This window comes from Callorhinus ursinus, unplaced genomic scaffold (assembly GCF_003265705.2).
Source record: "Callorhinus ursinus isolate GAN/ISIS: 27379988/994484 unplaced genomic scaffold, GSC_fseal_2.0 scaffold59, whole genome shotgun sequence".
NCBI classification, from domain to species: domain Eukaryota; kingdom Metazoa; phylum Chordata; class Mammalia; order Carnivora; family Otariidae; genus Callorhinus; species Callorhinus ursinus.
In genome coordinates, this window is record NW_027397121.1 from 2,040,582 (window position 1) to 2,063,481 (window position 22,900).

The 22,900-nt window shown below is 41.2% G+C and overlaps 1 protein-coding gene across 1 annotated transcript in view; it reads right to left on the reverse strand.

Annotated features, from left to right (window-relative positions):
- DNAH8 (dynein axonemal heavy chain 8) overlaps nucleotides 1-22,900 on the reverse strand; it is a 407,368-nt gene that overhangs the window by 100,023 nt on the left and 284,445 nt on the right. Inside the window, exons 65-73 of the mRNA XM_073884828.1 lie at nucleotides 22,092-22,219; nucleotides 20,905-21,076; nucleotides 19,043-19,198; nucleotides 14,294-14,449; nucleotides 12,641-12,823; nucleotides 8,765-8,870; nucleotides 7,224-7,476; nucleotides 6,924-7,114; nucleotides 1,083-1,204 (exon numbers count right to left, since the gene is read on the reverse strand). Coding sequence (XP_073740929.1) covers nucleotides 1,083-1,204; nucleotides 6,924-7,114; nucleotides 7,224-7,476; nucleotides 8,765-8,870; nucleotides 12,641-12,823; nucleotides 14,294-14,449; nucleotides 19,043-19,198; nucleotides 20,905-21,076; nucleotides 22,092-22,219 — 1,467 coding nt within the window. The remainder of the gene's footprint in view (nucleotides 1-1,082; nucleotides 1,205-6,923; nucleotides 7,115-7,223; nucleotides 7,477-8,764; nucleotides 8,871-12,640; nucleotides 12,824-14,293; nucleotides 14,450-19,042; nucleotides 19,199-20,904; nucleotides 21,077-22,091; nucleotides 22,220-22,900) is intronic.

Below are 22,900 nucleotides of genomic sequence, written 5' to 3' on the forward strand. Positions count from 1 at the left end.
TGTAACGGGGGTGCCTAGGTGGCTCAGTTGCTTAAGCGACTGCTTTCCGCTCAGGTCACGATCCTGGAGTCCCAGGATCAAGTCCCACATCTGGCTCCCTGCTCAGGGGGAGTCTGCTTCTCCCTCTGACCCTACCCCATCTTGTGCTCTCTCTCTCACTCTCTCTCTCAAATAAATAAATAAAATCTTCTTTAAAAAATCTCCAAAATGTTTCAGAAATGCTGCTGAACGGGCACACCTAGTATATACTGGGCAGGGTGTAGGTGTGTGTAAAGGGGAGGGAATCATGTGATGACAAGGTGAGGTCTCTGCCAACTTGTAGTCGACCCATTGCCCCAGTTGTCCATCACCAGCAACCCCCAAAAAGCTGATTTTCGGCATCTGACGCTGGGAAACCGCAGGCCTGCATCGGTGACAGGTGGCTATCACCAACAGGTGGCTATCACGCTGGGAAACCGCAGGCCTGCATCAGTGACAGGTGGCTATCACCAACACCAAACCTCAGAAATGAACAATTATCTTTATGCTGAGTTGCACATTTGTTGTCCAGTGAGAACTGAATCAACAACTAATCCCCAATAACACATTTACATTTTCAAATAAGAAAACCAACGGGTGAATCAGGACCTGTTTCACCATTATCCTTCACCCTTTTAGATTTTCACCAGGAAAATGATTGCTTTTTTGAAAGGACCCCAGCCTCTTAATTTGCCTCAAATTCAAATCTGCACAATTTATTTAATCAGAAGCAGCAGTAAAAATGTTAAAACATAGTCCACAATAAAATAGTCTACAATAAAAGGGTCCACCCACCGGTTCTGATTCTGACAGCTTGAGTTAAGCAGGCTTATAAATGACCCATGTGCACCACACAGAAGGAAAAGGCAGTCACCTGCACCTATGACAAGGCTCCTTCTGATATTCTTCATCAAAAATTGCCCACAGAGAGCTTAGTGCCCTAAAGCTACACTATTGCATTGAGCCTTTTGGGTGAAGGGATTGTCACCAGGAGGCCCCAATTAAAATGGCCCTGGGTATGTTTGGGTTTACAGATCTGGACTTTTTTCTCCAGCCCTCGTTACCTGGTTCATAATTTCTGCAAACTGTGGAAGTTTACTCAGCTCTACAAGATTCAGCCAGGTCATATCCAGGATCCAGCGAAACGGCTTGGGAGGGCAGGCTTTCAGATCCAGAGCTGCTCCCCCTGGGGAAAGGCATTGGTGGGAATCAGGTCAGCCTGTGCCTCATTTTTAGACATTTATTTTCCAAATAACAGAAGCGAGGTAACCGTATTACAGAGAAAATGGGAAAATTGGAAAATATTCATGACAGAAAATGTGGCTATCTTTTTAAGGTCCATTTCCTTCAAGTCTTAGTGTTTTATTTTCTGATTTATACCATCTTATAAAATACAGAGAGCAGCTCCTTGTCATTTCTCCCTGCACAGAATTTTTCTCAGGTGGTTGCAGTTGTTTGCGTTTTTACCATTTTTTTTAAACAATCAATTTCATGAAACTTACAATTTTGATATCAGTGAATAGCCTGATCTTTTCATGTGTGATTTTAAAAATCACTCCTTAGACCTCACTCCTCCAGAAATTTGATACTCAATACTCTTTTTTTACCAGGTCAAAAAGATGGATAGGATGGGAGGGTGGGGGGGATATAATACTCTGTGGGTTTTTAAGGGAGTAACTCGTGTTCAGATCATTTATTCACTTATTGATTCAACAAATATTTATTGAGCACCCTCTGCATTATCAGCATATTCCAGGCACTGGGGATAAAGCAGAGAAAACCACACAAGGGCCTCTGCTCTTACAGAGTGTAGAGGAGAGCGTGAATTTCAGCGTTGGATCACATTTTGAAGCAAATCACAAATCAAATGAGCATACCCAATGGGACAATCTTCCCCCGAGACACATAATTATATGTACAGCTTCAAAATTCCTCAATTGCGTGTCTTCAATAACATTTTATCAGCTGTTGTTTAATTCAGATGTGTGCAAAACAGTGATTCTGAACTTCTAAATCCTATAATCCTCCTGAAGAACTCATCAAATGCCACCACTTCACATATCAACCCTTGGGCAAAAGAGGGGCCGGAGGGGACTGCAGCAGGGGCTGCTCTCCCTCTAGCACCTTCCTGAGAAGGTGAATGAGTTGAAGTGTTCTTGTAAATCCCCTAGTGCCACCTCTGGGTCAGTGGCTCTGAGCGCCACCACACCTTTAGAACAGGTAAACCTTCCTCTTGATGCCCGCCCCACCCTTTGCTACCTGGGGGGGAAGAGAAAGCCGTCTTCTTGCACCATTTCTGCCAGTACCGAGTTTACTGAAGGAGAAGCCACCGCTGGAGAGCATCATCTGTAGACTCAAGGGACTCTGCTTCTCTAACTTAGAGACAAATGCATTTTCTTCTGGGTTCTTTCCAAAAGAAATGTTTTCATGTGGCCATAAGCCTCAAAGACATCAGGAGAAGACATTAAAGCCACAACGAGTGTTTTGAAACATCCTGGTGCCCCTCCACGATCCCAGAACAATCACGGCCCACCCTCCTCCCCAAGATATTCTTGCTTTGCCACTTGCTAGCTGCCTAAACACAGACAAAGAACTTAATTCTTCTCCATTTCCTCTTCTGTCAAATGGGTGTAATAACAGATTCTGCCAGATTAGTTGTTGTGAAGATTCAACAAATTCATGTATGTAGGAAGCTCAGAACAGTCTTGGCCCATGGTGAGAGCTACGTAATCATTAGCTCTTATTTTGACATGAATTCTGTTTTGGAAGTCTCAGGTCCAATCCAATCTGGGAGGCAAGAGCAGACCTCCTAATGTCTTTTTGTCCATGGTTGATGACAAAAGAAAGATGATATCTTTCTAAAATAACCAGGCAGGGAAAATAGTTCTATCAATTACTCTATAACACAGGATTGTCCCTGGTATCTATTTCATTTTTCAAAGTGTTCTGACATTCTCAGTTGAAGAAGAAAGTCAAAGGCACCTTCCAAATACTGCAGAAAACAAGTAGGAATTGACACAAAGGGACAGTCATTCCTAGGAGATCAAATATTTCTGCTATGATAAATAAGTCTTTCTTCTTTCCCTCTTAAGTACTGAGTTAAAAATGATAAAAAAAATCAAAGATCTAAGGGCTATATTTGTTAACTTTGTAAAAAAAACACTGAAAACAAAATCATAAATCATTTTTTATAAAAAATAATCTGGTTAAAAAGTAAGCCAGTTCAAAACTAATACAAACCATAAAATAAACCAATTTTGTTTTGGTTTTTGTTTTTCAAAAAAAGAAAAAAAAACCTCTTTCACTGCTGAGCTGATTGTACTTCTGTAGACAACTTATCATACAACCCCAAATTAATCTTTTTAAAGCACTGCTCTGTTCATGCTACTTCCCTGCTCGTAAAACATTCGATGGCTTCCTATCGCCAACTGAATTAAATCCAAACTCTTCTCACTGGCTCTCCTGTGCAATCCGACTTTCCCTGACGCTCCAGCTTTATGAAGTGGGGTCACAGATGTGCCCCTCACCACGACCCAGGTGCACAGAATTTGTGCTTTTTCTGTGACCACTCCCATCCTCCTTACAAATTCCCTCCTCACTGTGTTTCTCAGTCTCCTCTGATTTACATCCCTTCTCTCAAAGAATCCAGTTTCCTTCAGGTAAGGGCTCTGGTTTGGCTGGGTGGGGAGGGGACAGGCGCGTGGGGTGGCATTGCGTCCTAATGGGGAGGATGCCTCAGATCAGCATGCTGCCCTCCCATCTCTGCCACAGGCTGGGATCCCTGTACTTCATCCTTGGCGCTGTGACGAATCCTGTCTGACCTACAGGGGCGTCGGGCTGCTGTCCACAGAGACTGGTCCTTTGTGTCCAGAAATAAAGTTCCCCGGGGCCTGCAGCTTCTTGGTTTGAACCCAGGCCTCTTGCTGCGCACCAGCCCTCTCAACATGTCCACGCCCACACTTCTGCTTGCCAGATGTCAGTCTTAGCCTTTTAACTGCTCCCCTCCATCAATGCCGCCTGGGGGCTGCATGTGGGATCTGGCACCAGGCAGAATGCAGGGGCACCTCCCATCTGGATGTTTCTCGAGCATCTTTCTGTACCCACCCAAGGTTCAGCCTCAGGAGACTGGGAAGAGACAAGGATCTTCGTACCTGACCTCCATCTACCTCCGATTCTCTTGTCCTTCCCACGACCCCTTGTGGCCCAAAGTGCCAGGTTTCCTCCTTCTTTCTAAATCATAGCTGTCTCCTTCTCAGGGGCCATGTTGGCAGATGGGACTCAGGAAGCAAAGCTGGCTCACGGATCAGGAAAAATCCAAAGTACACCTCCCATCCCACTTGTATGCCACAGTTAGAAGGCCTTCCTACGTCTGAGGCCCATTTTGCTCCTGCTTCTGCCTAGATTCCCACAGGCTTCAGTGTCCCTCCTCCCCATGGCCCAGTGCCCCAGACACTGAGGATGTGGCCCCAAGTCTAAGTGAGGGCTTTAAGGTGACTGTAAGGAGTCAAAGGAGCTTTCTGGTTTGGTAAATTTGGGCTCACTTTATTTAAATGTCACAGAGGCCGAAACCTGTACGCTCAGACCCTCTGCACAGCCTGCCCGCCTCTCCCCGGTGGTCCTTATCACTTCCCCTCTGGGCCCCACAGCCCCTCGTACATGGAGGGAGCAGGTGATGGTCTCTGAGCTCACACAGCTGGTCAGTGGCAGAGCCTGGCCCCTGGCCCCGCTCCTTAGTCCAGCCCACAGTTTACTGTACCATGCTGCCTTATGCTACACTTTAAGACATCAACTTCTCCAGGTGAATTGGGCCTGAGAAAAACTATGAACTCTATGACATGCTCCAGTTTCCTTTGAACTGTAAGACATGAAAAATCAAGAAATTTTAGCCGTTCTGCAAAATTGTTTGCAAAGTTTCTACAGCAGTCATCTAACCTGAAGCCGAGGAAGAAATTCACTAAAGTAGAGAAAGAAGATGCTAGAGTAATAAGTTACAGTTTACTGCCTGTTTATTATAAATAATAACAAAGAGGATGTCGTGGAGAAAAGTGTATTGTGTTCTATCCCCCTGTTGTATGAATTTAGGAATACTCTACATTTTCTTCCTACATGATCTCTTTCATTCCCATGGCTTTGGTGGTTATTTCTATGCCCTATCTCTGCAGCTGTCTGACTTCTTCTAAACTGTCTGGCCTACCCTTTCTAACTGTCTGCTGGGTATCTCAAATGCAACACGTGTATATAGTCACCAGAGCTGTTCAGAAACATTCAATTTCCCCCTTTTCCATGCACATGGGAGAAGCACATGTCCCTGCTCTCTCTGAGGTTAGTGGTGTGGCTGTGTGTCTTGCTTTGCCTAATGAAAGATGAGCATTTAAGTGACATGCATCACTTGCGGGGTAACTTTTAAGAGCCGGCACATGGTGTGTCTTATCCCATTCCTCTGCCGTAGTAATTTTAGAAGCAATTCCTGGGTGACCATGACCTTAACCAGGCATGTTGGAGAGAGAATAAATGAGAATATACCCCTATTGTGTCAAGCCATTGAAAGTTTGGGATTGTTTTTATGGCCACGAAACCTGGCCTATTCTGACTGAAACTAGGTCCCCAGAGCACATTCACTACCCACCCCCCGACGATTCTCAAACTCGTTCCGCTTTCAACCAACTAGACCAGAAATCTTCAACTCATTTCTGACCAAGATGCCATTTTACTTCCATGACCTCTTCTTTATATTCCCAAGGGTGACCTTTTCCCTGTGGCTGGGAAGATTATAATAAACTCCCTTGAACCTCTCTGCTATAATCCTATGCATGTCTGCCAGAGTCATCTTCCTAAAAGATGATAAGAGGTTCCTGAGGGACCACATCACCACCTCACACAACTCCTTGTCCCTCACCAGACCAAGAAAATCTTTCCTCGAGGCATCAAGACTTACAACTGACATGCGCCCTTCATTCATTCCTTTTCTGATGCTGTTCTGTTTCAGCCTGGAATGTCTCCTTCACTTCTACCCATCCTTCAGGGTCCTTTTAAAATGCCACTTTCTTCTTTTGGGGGTGAGGGCAGCCAGAATATGATTTATTAAACTTTACAAAAGGAGCAAAAAACATAAGAGTTACATTAAAACATTTTCCCCATGGATCAAATCATCTGAAAAATTCATGGCTTAACCCACAACAGTATATTTTCCAAAGAGCTCTTACTGGACTCACCAACCACAAGTCTCTCCTTCCTTTTAGACATTAAGACTTTGTTTTTAGCTCTCTCCTAACATTTAGAATATGCTTCCTTGTTTTACAATAATTTTTAAAATCATCTCTATTTCCATTGTGAGAATGTTTTCTTTGAAAGCAATGTCTGGTTGATCCTTCTATACCAACATTAGTATGGTGGGTTTGCAGAGTATATGCTCAATAAATACTTGTTTAATTGAATTGAATGAAAATGCCACTCTTTTATCCCCTTAATGATACTTTTAACGTGGAGATGAGCATTGAATAGGAATAACTTCCAATATGAAATACAAGTGTGCCTTTTTCTGTCTTAAAAGTCATGATACTCCCTTGCTCAAGGAATTGCTCTCTTGTGATAGAAAGCTCATCACCCACCTCACTTTTCTTCCCTTCGGCATTCGGGTTTCCTAACCACAGGCAACAATGACCAAACTTCAGGTAATGATATAATTAAGGAAAACATGGAGTGAACACAGGCCTGAAATAAATCATCTTGAGCAACCAGAGCAAAATGAATGGGAATCAGAAAAAAAACACAAGATCCAAAGAAATTCCCTTTCACAAGAACATGATTTCCCCCACTGTATCATAAAAATGGGTCTCCAGCATGTCGAAGAGCATATCAGAAGCAATCTCCTTTACATACCACCATCCATATCCCAAGCCCTTCACCTTTAATGAGAGCCTGAAACTCTCTGTGCTTCACTGTTCCTCTCTGAAGATCAATCTTCAAGGTCATGAGGAGTACAAAGAGAAATTTGTGGTTTTCATACAGGCCTCTGACAGAGTATGTAAAAACTTCGTATGTCAAATACTCAATAATATTTGTAATTCTCTTTTGAGGTAGCGGAGACTTCTCAGATCTGCAATACATTTTAAAAATTAAGGAAGTCAACAGCCATTGCTAAGACAGTAGGAATACAAACAAAAATTTTAAGTGACTCTGCACAGGGCAGGGGAGGGACTCCGCACCTGGCCATGGACTGGTCAAATAACTTTAAGAACTGGGCAAGCGAGGTCTGGTACATGATGTTGACCATGCTCATCTCTGTGATGAGAAAGTAGAGGATGCTTCCGCGGGTGGCCGCAGGCCGGAACTCCTCCTGAGCTGTGTTAATTTTGATCTCCGTCTCTGCAGCCACATGCAGCTTTTCACTTACTTCAGCTGCTGTCTGCTTGGTGATTCGGAGAACACCAATGAGAGATTCGTCGTCTACCAAGGAACCTAAAAGCCAAACAGGAAAACCATAGAAGACCAGAAGGGGAAGCCACAAAGAGAGAGGCAGCCCTTCTGAAATTGACCTGTTCATTTTCATGTTTATTTCTTCAACGCCTGCAGGATGAAGGTCAGGTATTAAAACACTGAGGCTTCTGGCCCAACTGTCATCTGATGCCTGAATCCTTCCAAACATTCCTGCAGACAGGTTATCCCTGACGCTGCCTATAAATCTGCCAAAGGGGATTCCCAAGGCAGCCCACATGACTGGTCTTCAAATGTCTGAAGACAAAATCTGGCTCCCTCCACCCCCAGTGGTTTACCACTGCAAACTGCAATTCACCTCTCAGGAACGAGACCTTGATCCAGCATACTCTAAGCTGGATCAGGGGAAGAGCCCTCAGGGATCTTTGCTAATATTAAGATGCCCAGGTATATCCAAATGGCTGGGAGAAGTCACTGGACCAGAGGACAGACAACTTCACAAACACAGACAGTGGAATCAAGGCAGATAAAAGGACTTTTCCCTGAGGTCATGATCAAGGCAGTGCAGGGGAATGGTGTGAGAATAACATATCATGTACTTCTGGGAGGTTAAGGTTTTTGTTTATCCAAGGAGTAAATTGCTGTTGGGAAGCATTCATTATAGGACTATAATAAATGTTAGGATTTAGGCTACTGTAATTTGCCTACTGCAGAAAAATACAGTGTTTGTTGACGTTAGTGTCTTTGGATAGGATGTTTCTTATTTATTTAGAAAGACTACATCCCCAAATCAGGGTGTGGCATGAGGATCTGACTGCCCTAAGGAGAACCCACCCCTGATTTCTAAGTAGGAGGTCAAGGCAAGTGGAGAGTGAGTTTGGGCCTTGGGTGCTCAAGTGCCTCTGACACAGATTACACACATCATCACCCATTGTGGTAAGTTCATTTCAATGCCAAATGAAAGAGTCGATCTTAAAAAAAAAATTAGATTGAGCACATTAGTTTCCTTTGGGCAAGCAAATTAGCCTATTATGAGTTACCTAGCTCTATTGGGAGCCCTTATTTTTCTTAGGAGAGAGCAATTATATCTAGAAAACTGTGTTCTTCTCAAATGCTCAGACTCTGTTTGCTAATTCAAAAATCAGATTCTCTGCAGTCCCTCTTTAAACATCTAGATGGAAATTGCCTTGCTTGTGTTTGCACTGATAACTCAACTGTTTCCTAACATCTATAATCATGAGGTGCTGAAAAGAGGGCCCAAGAAATCCTTACTCGGGACCCACTGTTCGGTTACTTGTTAATAACACAGTACCTTTTGTGGCGCTTAACTTGTAGAGAAGGTTGTCTTCAAGTTCCTTCATCTTCCGTTTGTTGAAAGTCACATCCTCCAAAAGTTTAACTCTCTCAGACTCTAATTCCTATCATTAAGAAACAAGAAATAGAGGTGCCTGGATGGCTCAGTCAGTTAAGCATCTGTCTTCACCTCAGGTCATGATTCCAGGGTCCTGGGATGGAGCCCCGCATTGGGCTCCCCACTCAGCGGGCAGCCTGCTTCTCCCTCTCCTCCCCTGCTCGTTCTTTCTCTCTCTCTCTCTCAAATAAACAAAATATTTTTTTAAAGACAGATTAAAAAAAAGAAACAAGAAATAACAGCAGAATTGTAATCACCAGTCATTATAGCAAATCCAATTTACTTAGTGCTTCTTATCAAATTTCAGGGTTTTTTTTTAAAGATTTTATTTATTTGAAAGAGAGAGGGCAGAAGCAGGGGGAGCAGCAGACTGAGCCACCCAGGTGCCCCCAATTTTTAAAAGTTTAAACTAAAGTGCTTTTGGAATGACTTTACTTTTGTTCTTTTGGACACTTTTTAAGAAATATGCCTGCTAGTGAGCCTGGGTGGCTCAGTCGTTGGGCATCTGCCTTCCGCTCAGGTCATGATCCCTGGGTCCTGGGATCAAGCCCCACATCGGGCTCCCTGCTCCGCGGGAAGCCTGCTTCTCCCTCTCCCACTCCCCCTGCCTGTGTTCCCTCTCTTGCTGTCTCTCTCTCTCTCTCTGTCAAATAAATAAATAATCTTAAAAAAAAAAAAAAGAAAAGAAATTATGCCCACTAGCATTGTTTCCACAGTGCTTATACTGGCATGCATGAGATTCCCCTGCTAAAGGAATTTTGTCTGATTATCCCCCACGCTCTCTTCCTGGCTCTAAGTTTATTTAAATTACAGTGTCCCATTCTCTTGGCTCTGTTCCCACACTGCCTCTGTGTGAAATGCTAACTTTATTGGCAATCAGAAGTGGTAGAAGCAGAGACATAATATCAAAACACCAAGAGGCCACCCAAATCAAGTGTGAGCTCTTCGTTTGGGATCTGCCTGTAGGAACACAGACCAGGTATCTGGTCTGACAGAGCCAGCTGCCAGTACAAACCCTTTTCCATTGTTTTACATCTCCTTCTACCAGAGGGGCTAAACTGGATGTTTGGAAGGCCTATTTTTTCCTGCAAAAATAATGTCTTTTTCAAATTATATTCTGAAAAAATTTTAAACTTCAGAAAAGTTGCAAGACTGATACAATAACTCTCATAAATGCTTTCTTTGCCCAGATTCACCAGATACCATTTTGCTTTATCACTCTCTCTCTATATATATATATAATATTTATTATCATTATTGTTCTTCTTATTATTGGTGAATGATTTGCTGAGGTCATGATCCTTTACCCCTAAAAACTTTAGCAAATCTCCTAAGAACCAGGACATTCTCTTATACAAGCATGGTGTAATTTTCAAAATTAAGGAAATTTAACAAGGATATAAGAATACTCTTGCTACATGTAAATTGAAGTTGTTTCAATAGCATTTTTATAGCATTTTTTTCTGGTCTTCTACAGAATCACACACTATACTTAGAATTATGTTAAAAGGAGGTGTTTTGAAACTACCTATCTGAGAACGTTTCTTGAAAAACCACTTCAGAAATTCCACCGCTTTCTGCAAGTCTGCAAGTCTTAAACCAATTTGTGGGGCTCTGAAGCCATGGCATGGTGTTCATCTCTACACCTGCCACAGCTTGCGTCAGAATCTGTGTGTCAATCATGTCCCTCCAACGAGATTCTGTGAAGCTAGAGGGCAGGCACTTGTCCCATTCACATTTGCATTCTTGACAGCACTTACCTTGAGGTGTTGTAGGGAAGGGACTCAACCCAAGAAATATGTGTTAAATTGAAGTGTGCCGAATTGAGTTCAACAGCTTTATTTTACATCTGGGGAAACTGAGGACCCAGAAATATTAACTTTGAATCCCATCCCAACATGATCCCTATGGCTAGCTACTGGCAAAGACAGGTTCATACTCTTGTTCTCCAACTCCAAGACCAGTGGCATGATTGCCAGTGTCCTAGGTTTGCTGTGTTTGATGGGGGTAGCAATGAAGGTCATGGCTGTATTTGCGGGGGAGTACCTAATGAGCTGTTTCCATTAAGGTGGTCACCTCTGGGTGGCAGTATAGAAATATGTGGACAAAATGAAATCACATGAGCTTCCTTTTCAGTTTGATCTGGCAAAACAAGCATCATGGTACAGTGGACCCTTGTGGGTTCTACAGCATGATCTGTAAGGCTTATCTAGGAGGCCTGACGGGGTGAAAAGTCCGAGTGCTTTTAGAGTGCTTTTATCACCTATTCTCTCTGGTTTCTGTCTGTTCTTCCGTAAAATGAGGGTGTAAGAGCAGGATAATAAAGAGGGTTAAACATCATGGTCAGGATGTCCTCCTACAGATTAAGTGTGTGTTTTGGCTTTTTCCAGTAAGGTTGGTGTAAGCACTTTAGCACATCCCTTGAAGAGGAAGCTGAGGCCTAGAAGAGTGGGTGTGGGCCCTCTGGGGACACAGGGTGTCGCCTGCCTTAGATAGTGGAGTGGCCTGCCTTAGGGAAGTTGGTGCAGCCTGCATGCAGCACCTAGACCAGTGAGGAATCAGATCAGACTACCAAAGAAGGACTAATTTTCAACAGTTGGCACCATGTGGCTCCAAGAGGTGATGAGCAATGAACTGAAGGGCCCATGTTCTCTCTGCCTGGCTGTGGAAGTGGCATGGTTCCCTTACTGGACTGCAGAAGCCCTGGGCTGTCTGTTGGAAGCAAAGATCAAACAGCTTGTGAGAGCAGATGCTGGGACTGCGCCCCCTTGGCTCAGCTCTGCCAGACTGGCTGCCTTTAAGGGCCGGCCCCTTAACCATCCGGCTAACCAGGTAGGGCTTTGCCTCTCCTTTTACTGAGGCTCTCTGTTTCTCTGGTACGAGGATCATTTCTCTTTCCCTCTTCCAACGTCTTTCCTGTGTTCATGGCATCTACTCCTATCTCTTGTCTTTCTCTTTTCCTTGTCCGGTCTTCTATTGCCAATCCTTCCCTCCACCCTCCCACGTGAAGCCTCTCTGGTCTTATTATTGCTAACCTTGCCCTTTCCTTGAACCTTCAATACTCTTATTCTAGGTAAGCAAATATAATCTTTCTCCGATTTTATGCAAATATGTTTTCCATATGCAAATAAGTATAATTACATTTTATGCATAATGTTAAATGTTTTCTGAGATTTATCTTAAAAATTAGTTTCAACTTGTATCAGTCTCTTAAAATCTTCCAGTTTTAAGTTGTTCTTTATTAGAACCTTCAATCATACTTAATTTCTCTGCCTTAATGCAAATTTTATTCAATTAAAATTAAAGTTAGGCTCTCTGTATCATTAGAGTACTAGACTGTAGTAGTTGAAACTACCCCAGTGGTAATACACTCATTCAGAGCAATTTCTTTTTCTCCAGGATCATTATTTTAGTGAATTTTTCAGGTACATCAAAGAGCATCCATCCATAGGACTGTAGATTCAAAGGTCAACATACTCCAAGGTTTAAAGATGGAAGTAGAAAAAACAGTGTGAGTGGTGTGCGTGTGTGTGTGTGTGCGCACGCGTGTATGTGTCTATGCATGTGCACACATTTGGGGTTGGGGGACAGCTGAGTTAGTTACATGATTTCTTGACAAGATTTGACAGGAGACAGCTAAACTAATATATATGTTAACAAAGGTAAATAAAAATTTGCTTTGTTTTTTCTTTCCCAAATACTTAACAATTTCATAATATATCTTAAGCATTTATTATAATTTATTAGAAGTAGTCCTTTACCTTGAGAAATTATTACCTGTTTCTCAGTTAAAATCACTCTCCTTAATAGCTGATTCTCAAGTCCTTTCATAGTGACGGTAAAATCAATGACTGACGTTTTAGCATTGATCTCAGGGGTAAAGGCAGGGTTGGGTAACTTCGTAGTAATATAAAGTTTAAATGTATCCATGACATCACATTCTTTATCACCGACTTTCACCTACATCAATTCAAATATAAAATTAAAAACAGCTTAAGCGGCAGGACAAGGAATTTGCGGTTAATTTAGGAAAGAATTTACCAGAGGTCAGCACTGTGAAACTTGAATGAATTGCAAAGGAAAAAGTTCTAAGACTTTATCACTGATCTTAAATAATTCAGATTTGTGGTCCTGCCAGAAGACATTGTTAGCCATGACACCAAACAAATTAAATGAACAAACAAATTAAATGAAAAAATCTATCCCCAACAAATGTAGAATAAAGGAAAACTCAGACACATCTCAGATTTGACTGTTTTCTCCCAGTTGAGGAAATTGTTTCCTACTGAGAAAATTTGTGGTGTTTAGAGGAAGTGTTTGTTATTTCTCTTTGCATTTCAGTCATATCTGAAGCATATTTGACAACATAAAGGATTAATGAAATTTTCAAAGAAAAGAGTGCTGACATTTTTTTCAGAAACATAACATTTATCTTAAATACTACAATTTGCAGTATATTATATTAAAAAACAACTGGTTTTGCTATCTAAAATTTAGGTGGAAATTATACGATTTTAAAGGACTTAAATTTTTAATTAATCTTGATTCTACATGTGGTTGGAAACCACATCGGTAAGGCACTACCACGTTCTCAAGCACCAAGCCTTCACACTACAGATAAGAATATGTTCTTTTGAAAGACCTTCAGGAATAAAAATCCTACACCCTTCCTTGGCATGTTAAACATGGCACATAAAAGATTCACATTATGAAGAAATGTTTTCTAAATAAATCTTTGTTCAATGAGAACATTTGCATTCTGTACTTATTCACTGATATTCATGAAATTAATTTGTCCAAAGTGAAAAATCTCAATCAGAAATGCTGTCATTCATCAAGAAACAAAACCAAAGAAGCCTAAAGGTAGAGAATGCCTCCAATTAAAAAAGAAACACTTTTACTGAAAACCATTCATGTTCTCACCAATGATGGGAAACAGGATTCTATTGCTTCTAGCAAAGTCTGTGAGTTTAGATTGAAAGTTAATACAGAGAGAAATGAACAAATCAATGTCCATAGACTTTATTAAAATGCCATTTTCTCCTGTGAGAAAATGCACATTTTATTGTACAGATGAATATATGACTTGTAAATCCAATTTTCTCAGAGCTGCCAACATATATACATATATAGTGTGCAACATTAATATATTATTATGACCAATGTATATCCTCAATATGTTATTTAGTGTCAGCTAAATGGCTACTCTTACCAAAATACTGCTTTCCCCTGTATTTTTCATATACAATTAAAAAATAAGGGAAACACTAAATATGAGTTTGGAAATAATTTTTCCATTGTATCAAATACTACCACCTGAAGCAAAGTACCTTCGCTGCTATGCTCAAAAAGATAAGTAGATGTCACCATTGTTCTTTTCTTGCTGTCTTCTTCTTTTTTTTTTTTTTTTTTCCCCTTCCCTAAGCTCACCTTGAATGTGGTGCCTGATTTAATGAAATTCTTTTCTAATACATTATCCAGGGCTGGATCCAGCTCTTCACGAATGTCCTCAATAAGAAGGGGTCGGCCCAAGGAAAGGCTGTCCTCCAAGTGTGTGCGGAAATATTTATGGTTCAGAGATGTTACCTAAAAATAAAGGGTTCATTGCTATATAAATGTGACAAAGAATGTGCTTATTCCTAAGTGGAAACCAAGAGATTTGTTGCACAGGTGCCTAAGAATTTTAAGGGCAAAATAGGAAGCCTTATGAAAATAAAAGTAAGAACACTTAATTTTACAAACGTGGTGAACCCATGACTTTGTGTAGGCTCTGGATGAGCAACAGTTTCTCTGATCGAAACAGGAGAATTGAGTGGCACATCTCAAAGTGAATGTCAGAAATCTGCTCCTACACAGAGCAGAGAAGTAATCAAGGATTAAACCTGTTACACATACATATTTATGATCACTCAGGGAAAGCAAAGTAACTTGCATATTTGCAATATTCATTTATCTCCTCAGGACCACTCATGAGATGATCAAATGATTAAAAAATAGGCAAAAGAATGTCAGAAATTATATATGGAGTCAAACCAAGGTCCCATCCATGTATTCTGCCTCTAACAGTGGCACAATGGAAGAATATGATAGATACTTCCCATAAAATCAACTTAAAAGACTGTATATTCACTTTTTATATTATATATTTTTTTTAAAATTAGAATTCTGAATGCCTGGTGAGGACCCAGTGTTTTAGTTCAGTGTTTGTTGATTAGTTAAAATAGACACATTAGGCGGCACCTGGTTGGCTCAGTCGGTCAGGCATCTACCTTCAGCTCAGGTCATGATCTCAGGGTCCTGGGATCGAGTCCCACGTCAGGCTCCTTGTTCAGCAGGGAGCCTTCTTCTCCCTCTGACCCTCCCCCCTCTTGTGTTCTCTTACTCTCTCTCTCTCAAATAAATAAAATCTTAAAAAAAAAAATAGACACACTGGGCTGGTTGATCTTCGCTTTGGCCAAATGGCCTTGAACTCTTACTTCTCCTACAATCCCTCCGCCGCCTAAATGGGAGGATTTCCGAAGGGTCAGCCCTCAACTCTCCATCTCCTTACACTCTACCCTCTGGATGCCACTACTGTCTCTATGCTGCTGTGAGGGCTGATGTTAAGACACAAGGAAGATCCTGGGACAGCAGGAGATTAAAGGAGTGGAATTAAAAGATATTATCTCTCCCTTGCTATGAAAAAGAGATGTGGAAATAAAAATTAAATAAGTTTACTCTTGTTCTGTTTTGGATAGAAGGGAAATAACTAAAACAAAAGTCCTGTACATGAAGGAATTTGTTTCCCTGGATGGATAGCTTTATTTACACAAATGATGAGCTGTGAAAGACCTCATTATGAGTTGATAAGGTAAATGAATCTAAACAAAGAGCTTCAACCAGCTTATTAAACAAGATGAAACAAGGTCCCAAGAGACTAAATATAATTGTCCTGCTCTGTTTCCTAAGGAGTAAATTCTATTTTCGTGATTTGCTTCCTAAGTGTGATGGTTAATATTATGTGTCAACTTGATGGGGGTAAGTGATGCCCAGAGAGCTGGTACACCTTTACTTCAGTCTGTGTCTGTGAGGGTGTTTAACAGATTGGCCTTGGAATAGGTAGACTGAGTAAAGAAAATCACCCTCACCGATTTGGGTGGGCATTATCCAATCCATTGAGAGCCTGAATGGAGCCCAAAGATGGAAGAAGAGCAAATTTGCTCTCTGCTTGAGCTGAGACATCCATCTTCTCCTGCCCTTGGACATCAGCAACTGGTTCTTTGGCCTTCAGACTTGGACTGAGACTTATACCACTGACTCCCCTGGTTCACAGACCTTCAGAGTTTAGACTGGGACTACATGACCAGCCTTCCTGGACCTATAGCTTGTAGACAGCAGACTGTGGGATTTCTTAGCCTCCCCAAACCCATGAGCCAACCTCTCATAATAAATCATTTTCTATATTTTTGTATTTATTTATTTTTATTATTATGCTCAATTAGCCAGCATATAGTACATTAGTTTTTGATGTAGTGTTCAACAATTCATTAGTTGTATATATTTTTTAAGATTTTATTTTTGAGAGAGACAGAGAGAGAGAGAGAGAGAGAGAGAGAGAGAGAGAGAGAGAGAGAGAGCATGAGTGGGGGGAGGGGCAGAGGGAGAAGTAGACTCCCCACTGAGCAGGGAGCCTGATGTGGGGCTCGATCCCAAGACCCTGGGATCATGACCTGAGCTGAAGGCAGATGCTTAACCAACTGAGCCACCCAGGTGCCCCTTCATTTGATTTTCTTGTATAGTAACACTATGTGGTAGCTACCATCAGAGCCTGTGTCACCTGCACAGAGACTCTAGTGTTGGGTTTTTACAGGGTGGTGAATTTTTTATAGGGAAACTTGATGAACACCTTCTCTTTCTTGAAGTCAGAGCTGAAGGTTCTGGAGATGTTACTGAAGGTGGCCTCGACAAAGCTGCCACAGTGGAATGCAGTCCTGGACGTACAAAACATGTTTTGTTTTTCATTTATAAAGTGTTTCTTTTTTTTTTTTTTTAAGATTTTATTTATTTGAGAGAGAGAGAGAGCACATGAGAGGGGGTTGGGTCAGAGGGAGAAGCAGACTCCCCGCTGAGCAGGGAGTCCAATGCGGGACTCGATCCCGGGACTCCAGGATCATGACCCGAGCCGAAGGCAGTCGCTCAACCAACTGAGCCACAATTTTCATTTTGTTTTCCTTCCCAAATAAAGAAATAATATTTTTGTTTTATTCTGTTTTCATTTATGGGTGTTTGTGCATGTGCTTATCCACATGTTTAAAAACATAACGTCTCCTGTGTAAGGAGAATATAGTTCAGTCTCCTTACATTCCAGGAGTTGATGGTTTTAAAAACATGTCAGTATCTCTGGCATATTGCTATTACTTCCTCAAGAAGATTCCTGAGACTGGGTGACATCAGGAAGGACATCATCGAAGGCTATCAAGGAGCTTAATACCAAAATGGAGAGACAAAGCTATGATCAGGAAACTTAAGAGCAGGAGGAGTAGTGAGATGGAGAGTCAGCAGAAGCAAGAGAATGGAACAGGAGATAAGCAGTAGTTGCGCTGGATCCAGGAAAAGCTGAGGGGCAGGAATGCTCCCATATACACCACTCATACTTTCCTTCTGTGAAGACAGCTCCTCAGAAGCTACATTCCCATTGACTTCATTTCCCTTAACTCTCCTCCTCTGTTAACACTCTCTTTCTGGGATCTCCCTGGTTTTCCAAGTAAACAGACTGGTGCATTGTGTTCTGGAGTATCAGTGAGTTGGGAGGGTCTCAGGGGTGTTCCTGAGCACCGGGCAGCATCCACATGTCAGGGAAACCCTCATCTCAGAAGGAAGTCTTTCAATATTACACCATTAAGTGGCGTTTGTTGTAGGCTTTTGGTAAATGCTCTTTATCTGATTAAGGAAGAGCCCTCCTATTCTTAGTTTGCTGGAGGTTTTTTCAGGAATGGGTGTTGAATTTTACAAGTGCTTTCTCTGCATTTATCAAGACGATCACATGATTTTTCTATTGTTTTTTCCTTGTAATGATGGCACACTTTAATTCATTGAAATTCAATAAATATCAGAATTCCTACTCCATAGAAAAAGCAGTGCAGAAAATAGAAAATGGTATAAAACCATAAGCCTTGTCAGCAAGAAGTTTATGATACAGTAAAGACAAAAGACAAATGTGCAATGAACAGTAATTGAAAACAGACCCTAAGTCCATATCAGAAATCCACATAAGACAATGCGAGCATTTAGGACACCCTATATTAAACTGAAGACACAGGGAAGTCTTGATGAAGGTACTATTGGATGCAGACTTTGAAGAACACTCAAGATATTTATCTGGGATATAAGTAAAATGGGGAGTAGGGTAAAGAAAGACATCCTGGTTAGTAGAATAGCATATGTAAAAATATGGATCCAGGAGACTTAGAACTCTGAGTACATTGCCTGGGAAATGGAACAGTCTGTGTTGGTAGTTGAAATATCAATGGTAAATCTGAGATGCTGGAATCCTGCCTTTGTCTACCTCTTCCTTAAAATTAATACTTTATTATGGGGCGCCTGGTTGGTTCAGTCAGTTAAGCATCCAACTCTTGATTTCAGCTCAGGTCATGATCTCAGGGTGGTAAGATCGAGCCCCATATCAGGCCCTGCACTAGGTGTGGAGCCAGCTTAAGATATTCTCTGTCTCCCTCACCCTCTGCCCCTCCACTCCTCCCTCTCTAAGAAAAATAAATAAATAAAATTAAAAACAAAATAAACACTTTATTAGATCCCAACTCTAAAACGACTCTACGATGCCGTGAAGTACCATGTACCTGAGCTAGGTTGGAGCAAATAGCCCTAAACCGAGGAGTCATGAGTTCTATTTTTGCTGCTTTCCTGTAAGCCCAAACCGAAGGCCCAGAATAAAAGACACATCCAACGTTGGCAAAGGCAACAGAACCAGGGAAGGGGACAAACAGAAGCGTACATCACGAGAGAACACAAAACAAAGAAAATAATCTGAGCCCTTGCCCCAAACCACTGTTAGAAAACTCAAGGGTATAAATTAACAAACAATTATCACAGAGATGACTTTATGACTGGCAGAATCAATTGAAATTTTGGGAAAACTTCATGATTTTAAGAATGCTTTCCCATACAACAAATGGTACATACTTGCAAGTCATTTTCTCTTTCCTTTGATTTAATCCAAGTTTTGCCTTGAGTCTGTGGGTCTATGAGGAGTGGGTACCTGGTGGCCTTTGTCACAATGATGCCATTCTGGATTGAGAGGTCATCTCCTGGTAATCCCTGCAGCCCCCACTCCCCAATCTAAGTAATAAGAAATGGATATGGCCAGTCAGAGGAGAACAAAAATGTTTTCATAATAATTAAAATTGCCACAATATTAAAAGAATTTAATACTGGGATATATATTTTTTTCCATTGAGACTATGCAATGGGTACCTAGAAAAAACAAACAAACTTGTAAATGTGACCCAAATAACATTCACCTAAAAAAAATTATAATCTAATAAATCCTTCAAATAACTCAAGATTAGGGTTTAGTCCTTTATGCTACATTTTCAAACTTATGAGGGAATATTACAAAATCTGTGAATTTTTGAAGCATGGTTGCTTAACATTCAGAGAACATAGGGGCTTAAAATATGGTAAGACTGGGTGAGCGGTGGGATACAGACTAGGCAGGATTAGTGGAAAGAATATACCGAAATGTCTGGAAAGATAAGCACCAAGGGTTAAGCCCCTGAAGCTTCCCCTTCCTGCCCTTTGGCTCTGTTTACTTGAAGGGCAGGATTTGCATAGCTGGAGGCAGAGAAATTAGGAGGGATATTATACTGGCAGGTGCTCATCAATGACATTTAAAAAAATATATTTCCTGGGGTGTCTGGCAGGCTCAGTCGGAAGTGTGTGCAACTCTTGATCTTGGGGTGGTGAGTTTTAGCCCCATGTTGGGGAGTAGAGATCACTGGAAAATAAATAACTCAACTTAAAAAAAAAAAAATCCTCCCTAATTATGAGAGAATTGCAAGCCTGCCTCCACGTGGTCAATAAAATCACCTAAGATCCAATGAATCCACCAGCCTTCACCCTCATTAAATTATCCCAGCAGCCTCCAAAGGCTGCAATTAATAAGGAATACCCTGGTCCACTTTGCCTCATCAGTGTCCACCGCATCTTTAATACATTATCTAGTCCCTGGAAACAACCAGTTGAACATTGTGTGACTTGGAAAGGATTAATTTTTTAACTTTTAAATACGGATAACACAAAACTAATAGCATGGCTTCCCAAAGGAAAAAGCCACTGGGGAATATATTTACAGATCAGAAAGCAACTCATGAATACAAATTGCCTGGAAGGCATTTAATGTCATAGGAGCTCTGCAAGATACACTGAAAATTGACAGTGGCATCAAATTCCCAGCAAGGAAGGTTAGTGTCGTGGGGCCATCACTCAGTGATACTAGAACATACTGTTGGACTATGCTCTTGGACAGGACAAAAAGATGGTTTATAATCAAAAGAAGATTCATACCAGTACTTATGGCCTAGCTAATGCCTATAATCACCTAAAATGTTTGAAAGAGAGTGACTTAATAGGAGTGGTGCAAATAATAGAAAGTTAAAAGAAAAGCCCAGTATTAGCAAGCCTATAATTCATGAATGATCTTTTTTTTTTTTATGAAGATTTTATTTTTTTATGTACTCTCTACTCCCAGTGTGGTGCTTGAACTCATGACCCTGATATCAAGCGTTGCACGTTCCACTAACTGAGCCAGCCAGGCACCCTCATGTATGGTCTTTTAGTTCACAGCAGTGCAACTGATAATTTGAAAGCAAGATTTCTTAAAACTCAAAGAAATTTCCATACCAAAAAGAAAGGTTTCTTTTTAGTTAATTCTTAAGTATTTTCAAAACAATCTTTTTAATTAAATGAAAAAAAATAGGTGAACCGTGATTTCTTAGTAAGTAAGGCTGGAATTCAAATAGTATTATGAAGAAAGTGACACTCACTGTTGGAGGATCCACCAACATTGAAATAAGATTCAGGTTTTCTGTGAAAGGAATCTTCCGAGCTCTCAGCTCTATCTCCCATTGATCTTTAAGCAAATAGTTCCTAAATATCTGATTGAAAGGACCAAGGTAGGAAAGGAATCCGGTGCACAGCAGAATATCACCCACGAGTCTGTGGGGACACAAGACAATGTGAGTCAGCGAACACATTCACCCTCTCCCATTAGTGAGTCCGAAAGGTCATAGGGCAGCTTTGTTTTCTTATTAGGCAAAATCCTTCTCTGCTCCCTCCTTAACACATGGTAAACAGACATGGAGAGACCATGCAAAAGGGATCCCCCAAACCCAAATGGTGGTAGGAGGAGCCACATTTGGGGTAGGCCAAGGAGCAAGAGAGAGACTGCTTCCTTGAAGCCTGCAGGTCCAGCGACTTGACTCCTAGGAAGGAAAATATCCTTTTCCCATGCAATGCCCTGGTCCTGTTAGACTCAGTCCTGATGAAACTATTTTCTTCTCCCCCTCTGGCTCTCCCTCTCCTCCTCCCACTTCTTGCTATTCTCTACTCCTTTCTCATTCCCCTCTCTTCCAGTTTTCTGAGGACACCAATAGACACTACCACAAGACAGCCTTGTAGTTAGAGGAAACCCCTGATCCACATGTTCAAAATCACTGAGGTGAAGAGTACAGAACTGGAGAAAGTATCTAGATGGTTCTGGCAAATGCAAACAATATCAGAAGCACTCTTGGGGCACCTGGGTGGCTCCGTCAGTTATCATCCGACTCTTGACTTCAGCTCAGGTCATGACTACAGGGTCATGAGATCTAGCCCCGCATCTGGCTCCACATTGGGCATGGAGCCTGCTTAAGATTCCCTCTCACTCTCCCTGTGCCCCTGCCTGCCCCCAGCAACCGAAAACAAAAACAAAAACAGCAAGAACAGAAAAAGAAGGACTCTTGTACTGAAAACCTACATTGCTGAACCAAACTTGAGATTAAAAATATTTCACAACCTTTTAATCCCTCTCTGTTTTACTGAGAGTGGGTAAACTCAGCTGTAAGATTCAGAAATGGATATACGGAAATGAAGAAGCAAAGCGCTTCACTGGAGAGATGTATTTTATTTTCTCTCATGTCACAAAGAGGTGGCATTTGGGGAAAGCAATTATAACAAAGGCTGAAATTTATACCTATTAATCTGAGCTTTGAACTCTTTGCTTTGCTGAGTCCATCGGATCTTTTCTCCACTCAGCCCATCGATGAGGGTGGAAGCTGCCTGCATCTTTTTCCAGCACATATCTGCATCATTTACCAAATCCTATATTCATAAAGGGAGAATATCCCAAAGAACTTTTTTAAGTGCTTAATCAAACATCCATTGTATTCATACATAAAATCATAGGGAGGAATTTCTTAATTTGCAAAATAAATATAGTCTAAAAAAGCAATGTGAGTGAAATTTTACCTATTAAATTCTGGCAATTGATTCATAATAGAGTTATTTTACCTTACAAAATTTCAAGGAAAGAGATTTTGTGAGAGAGAATCCAAATCACATAAATTAATATAGTATTTTTATTCCATGTTTTCAAAATAGAATCAAATCAATAAAATATACCATTTTAGGTCTTGGACTTAAAAATTCTGAGTTCTTGGAAGTTTACAAAGTGATTTTTTTTCCCCGAAAAATTCTACACAACAGCGATGTGCTGCCGCCAATTTGTATCAACTCACTAGAGCCAATTGTTACATTTTTAGAAGACTTGCCCGCTGGTGTTGAACAAAGACATCATTAAAAATTAAATTATATAATCATATGACCTCACTGATATAAGGAATTCTTAATCTCAGGAAACAAACTGAGGGTTGCTGGAGTGGTGGGGGGTGGGAGGGAGGGGGTGGCTGGGTGATAGACATTGGGGAGGGTATGTGCTATGGTGAGTGCTGTGAATTGTGCAAGACTGTTGAATCACAGATCTGTACCTCTGAAACAAATAAT